Raw genomic sequence first — 5,469 nt, 5'->3', positions numbered from 1 at the left:
ATCTAATCCAGTTTGATGCTTTCAGCGCAGGAGCGTTAAGCCCTCTCCTTTACTTATCGAATAGGGGCGAGTAGCGAGATCGAAGAGCAAAGCGATAGGTTACTATGTAGCTTTCCCGAACAAGCAACGGCTTCTAAAGTAAAGGAAGGGGGCGCGAAAGCCTACTTTAGAGAAAGGCTAACGACGCGCATCCGTTTTCTTGCTTTTTCAGTTAAGTAAAGACTGACTACGAGCTAACTAATCGAATGGAACTGTCTTTAATGAAAAGAAAAGCGGAGGCCCTTGCTAGCATTGTGCTTTGGAATCCATTCTTTATCAATGGCCCACCCTTTCTTTGAACCTTGTCAATGATCGAACTTAAAGATATGAACTGAGTGCCATTTGATGAGTAACTGAGAACAAGGGGGAGGGATATGGAAAGGATGAAGTAATGAAAGACGAAGTCATTGCTAGTAGTAACGACTTGTCACGATCCATTGGTTCATATAAAATCCATGTCCTAGGTGTATCAAAAAACATTCTTTTCGCTAAGCGTATATAATAAAATAGAGTGAAAGGTCCACCCCGAAAGGGGGTACTAACTAACAGCTGAGTCCTCTCCGAACCGCAGGAGATAGTTGCCCATCATACGGCTCACCAACTTCACTTGCCTCTATGGGAGACTCGCTCCGGGCAGGTTCGGATCACTTACAATACACGGCTCTACGAAGGAAGGGGTTGGTGGGTTAGGAACGTTTTTCAATATGATTCTTTTTCCGTATTTGTTCGATGAGAAATGCAAGACGAGAACCCATCTCTTTTCGACTGGGAAATGCTACTCCGTTTTGTCCACTTTCTCCATCCCTCTCTATCAAAATGATCAAAAAGGAAGGCGAGCTTGCTTCTTATTCTCGTGTTCGATCTCTTCCATCTCTGCCCCGCTCGTTGTCACCTATGTTGAAGAAAGGTTTGGAACCCTGTAGAGAATGAGGAGGGGCCGAGGATCTTCCTCTATACAGTGCTTCTCGGGGCTCCACTCCCCCCCTGAATAAGTAAGGCCCCGTTAGCCTGCTTTTATAGCAAAGCGAGGGGATAGGGAAAAAGGACGGAAGCCCCCTTCACTCTGCCAGGGACTGGACAGGGGTTAGCTCTGTAAATGTGTAGAGCCGAGTGTAGTGTGGTGTAGTAGTAGGCACTTCTAGGCCCCTTCCCGGCTACTGGACCACTCCAGTGCTTTGGATACTACGGACCCTCTGCCATCCATTGCAGCAGAGCCTTTTCATGAGCGGGGGGGGGCTTAGCGCAGTTCTTTGAATCAAACGTTGAATGAAAAAAATTCTTTCTTATATAAATCTAAATCGGATAGGATAGATGGATGGATCTATCTTTCTATTAATATATATGACTAGAAAAAAAGTCTTTCTATAGTTAAGTAGCGCAGCAAGAAGCCCCCAATCAAGGATTTGGCCAGGAAAGACTGCACTGCTTGGGGCCCAGGAAGCGAAGGGAATGAGCTCGGCTGCTTATCCTCCACACTTATTTTTCTCCGTGCCTGTTTCGCATGCGCTTCGCGCGCCATTGGCGCTTTGCTCTCCTCTTATTCTTCATTGGACGGTTCGGATGGACTTCGCCGTTCTTTCCCAACTAAAATGGAAAAGGCTGTATCACATCGAGATGTCGATTCGTTTTCCGCCCCCAATGAGATGGGGCATTTGTAACCCCCTATTTTGACCTTTGTTTGGACCCTTCATCTTTCTGAATGGAGGCCCGGCTCGCGTCGTTCCAACAACCGGCGGGGAGCACCTCAGTATACGATCGCGCGCAGTAACTGGGAGTCCTTTTACACCTAAGGCCAACTTCAATTCACCAAACCAAGGTTCATCTCGTGTAGTGATTGTGGACTCGTACAAGGATATTGAGTAGACGGTTGATGTATCAGACTCTACCCTATCTTTCGTAGCATGCATTCCCATCGGTGTCGCAACTGATTCGGTAAGCTACGTGTCCGGTGCCAGGTCATCGAAAGGGACTTCGGTCCCCCAAACTTACTTACTTACTCGTGGCAACCTTCCGGCCGCCCAACAACCTATAACGCTAGTCACTACTCCCACTGGGGCTAGGAAGTAAGCCCCACAACCCAAAGCGGCGAAGAACAAATAGAATTTGCTATAAAAGCCGGCTAACGGGGGTATTCCTGCGTATGAGAACATAGTAATGGAGAAGGTAATAGCCGAAATAGGATTCGTTTTGGCTATAGCGCCCAAATCCGCTATATATTTGACACGGGTTTGCCGTAATGCTAAAACTATGGCGAATGCATCTATCGTCATTAATGCATAAATTAAGATACCAATTAGTAGTGATTGAATTCCTTCTATGGTTCCACATGAGAAACCTGTACGAATATAACCTACATGTCCAATTGAACTATGAGCTAGAGGTCTTTTGACTTTCGTTTGGGCCATGGCGGCCAGTGCTCCTAAAATCATAGAAGCAATGCTGCAGAAACAGAAGATTTGTTGCAATGTAGCTCCATAGGAACCATAAATAGAAACACGTGAAATATTAGCAAAAATAGAAATTTTAGGCGCAATAGAAAGGAATGCTGTAACCGGGATGGGTGAACCCTCATAGATATCAGGTGCCCACATATATAGAGTCAAAAGGGAGGGATATGGAGTCCGAAGGGGAGGGGTTTTCTTCGGGGCTCGAGAGATGGGGCCCCAACAGTTTTGAATTCGCCGCAGGGGAATTCACACGAAAGGGAACGAAGATTTCTCGACGAAAAAAAGTGCTCTCTGAACCGAACGTGAAAGTGGTTTTCCATCAGACGGCTGTTCCCGTAACCCCACTCTCCACTTGGATTATATATCCAAAAAGGTCCGCTCTTGGCCATTCCACACGCTGCCTAGCAGAGGCGTGGTTATCTCAAGTGGATTCTTTCTTTTTTAGTAGATGCCGAACCTGCAGCCCCTTCTTAGTCAATGGGGCTAAGAAGGGGGCGGACGCAGCAGCTACATGGACCCCTTCCTTTCTGTTGTTGCCAGCGCTTTCCCGGGCCGATATATCAAGGGCAGGCAAAGCCCGAAGGCTGCTATCCCAATGGGCCTGCGGGCGGAACGAGGAGAGGGCCCGCCTAGAAATGCAGGCATACCACCGCGGTCGAAAAAGCGTGTTCCCTTCAGATAACACGCACCGTAGGCCATCCTCGGCCTTCTTCGTTTTCGATGAAAAACAAAATCTCGATCTCCGAAAGCGTTTTCCTTCCCCCGCCGCATCTCCCTTCGTCGAGCCTTTCCTTTAATGGTTGGGGGAAGCATTCCCTTATCTGAACTTGGCGGGCATTCTTTCCAGCCTTATTCAAATAGGGGGTGGGTTTGGTTGGTTTGAACATAGGATAGGCTCAAGATTGGAAGATCCTAGCTACGCCATACGTTCAATACAAAATCTGGAAAGCTGCAGGGATGACAAAAAGCCTGTGTTGCACTGAAAAAAAAAAGAAACCTAAGAGAGAGAAGACGCTCTTAGGTTTCTTCCTCCCGCGCCCGCCGCCGCCCGGCCCGCGTTAGAAGGGAAGATTAGCAAAGCGAGAAAAGACAGAGGGAGGGGGAGCAGCATCTTATTCTCTTCGCGAGAACTTCCCGATCGGAGAAGCATTCGGAACGGGCTCCGCGTTCATTTCGTTGGCAGAAACGATCCACAATCCATTCGGGGCTTCGGGGAACCCAAAGAAGTCTTTCGACTTGATTCATAGATTGAATCAATGATAGATAGAAAAAAGATATCTCGTTCAGCTATCTTTTTTTTTTCTCTACTCTAAAGAGGAATAGAATAGACACCCCTTAGATTTCTATGTATCCTAAATCCCCATTTTTTTTAGAGAGAGCAGATCAGATATAACGCTAAAAAAAAAATGGAGAGAGAAAAAGAGCAGATGGATCCTATCCCCTATATCGAACACTAAATCCTATCTATTGATAGATATATCTTCCTTCGTCAAATACCGGACTTTGCCTTTTTGTAGGAATTCCTCATACTCATATCCAAGGCAGCTTACCACAAGCACCCCACCCCATACGACTTGTTTTGTTGGGGTTCGCCTTTTTATTTAATCAAACAAAGTCAGTATAAGTAGTAGGGGCTTCATAGCGACTTTCATTCTAAAGGAAACCGAAGAACCAACCTTTAGTCAATAGGAGCCCCCCTCTTTGCGACCTCATCACTTCAAAGCACAAACCAATTTCTTTCTTAGTCACCGGGCGGAGCGCACCTTTGGTACTTCAGTAGGGCGAGCTGTTTGATAGTGACTTCTTTCGTTTGGTAGGGCGACGAAAGAAAGGCTACTTCAATCTAGGAAACAGCCGGAAACTCGAGAGGGTCGCCTTTGGAAGCGTTTGCCGGTAACCAAAGCGTCACGACATAAAAAAAAAAAAAAAGAAAAAGGAAGGAGTCCATAAACCCGGAAACGAAACTAAGTTCGTTCCCTTTCGTCAAGTAGGTAAAGTAGGCATACGAACCCACTTACTTTTGCTTTGCCTTAGACTCTATTGGAACAAAGCTAAGAAGGAGGCGGAATGGAGAAAGGACAAGGGCGGTCTTGCTTGGCGCAAAGGCTGCTGGTTCGGGGAAAGGGTACTAAAGGTCCTCGGACTTCCAGGCGGTTTTTCTTTTGGACAGCTGTTCACCGTTGGATCTCGCCAATACAGCCCCCTATGGTTTTCGTTACCGAGATATCTTTTTTTTCATTGTTCCCAGGGATTTTTTGGGTAATCCGCTCCCATGCTGCAAACAGTCAAATCTGAACTAAACCTTGTCGCTCTTCTTTCCTCGCGGGCAGGAAGCACACCAGCAGCGTGCGTTGCGTGATTCTACTGTGTTTTTTGCACTTGACTGGGTGGACAGTTGACCGGAAGATAACTTCGATTCGCCCGGCCAGCTGGCGGGCTGCGTGCTTATCTTGTGTGACAACACTACGGAGCGAGTGGCTCTTCTAGGCGGGCAGCTGTGTGAAAACACTACAGAGAAAGCGACGCTTTCGTTTAACATGCTATGGTCTCAACGCCCTTACGAGATAGTGATGAGTTTCACGCGCTCTAAGCCCGGCCCGCGCGCGGTTAGGAAGATTGGCCGCAATCTGAGCGGTACCACCCACCCTAACCTACCACCTATGGGCGGCCGTCCGTTCTACAGCCGCCCGAAAAGGAACTGCAGTGATCTTGAATAGGGATCCTACAGCGATAGATAGAATCCCCATATAAATACCACTAGATCGAGCACCAGTGATTTCGTATCCGGTCAAAATCTTGGCTAATTGATCGAAGTGGGTAGCTCCAGTAGACCCATAGATCATGGAACAAATAGGGTGGGTAGGCCCAACCACCACACTACACGTATAGACGCGAACCCCCCTCGTTACCGTACGTGCGACTCTCACCGCATACGGCTCGCACAAAGACTCCAAAATCCATCCCGAGCCTTTTCTTCCATTCC

General features: G+C 47.5%; 1 protein-coding gene across 1 annotated transcript; it reads right to left on the bottom strand.

Annotated features, from left to right (window-relative positions):
• Nucleotides 1–206: 206 nt before the first annotated feature.
• On the bottom strand, nt 207–5,461 carry LOC107472565 (NADH-ubiquinone oxidoreductase chain 2). The gene has a single exon (XM_052256260.1). The coding sequence runs from the start codon at nt 2,628–2,630 to the stop codon at nt 2,025–2,027; it is 606 nt and encodes a 201-aa protein (XP_052112220.1). The 5' UTR covers nt 2,631–5,461; the 3' UTR covers nt 207–2,024.
• Between the last annotated feature and the right edge of the window lie 8 nt (nt 5,462–5,469).

This window comes from Arachis duranensis, unplaced genomic scaffold, assembly GCF_000817695.3.
Source record: "Arachis duranensis cultivar V14167 unplaced genomic scaffold, aradu.V14167.gnm2.J7QH unplaced_Scaffold_165935, whole genome shotgun sequence".
In the NCBI taxonomy this organism is placed as follows: domain Eukaryota; kingdom Viridiplantae; phylum Streptophyta; class Magnoliopsida; order Fabales; family Fabaceae; genus Arachis; species Arachis duranensis.
The sequence above is the reverse complement of the archived record's forward strand: the minus strand, read 5'-3'. Positions and strand labels throughout refer to the sequence as shown.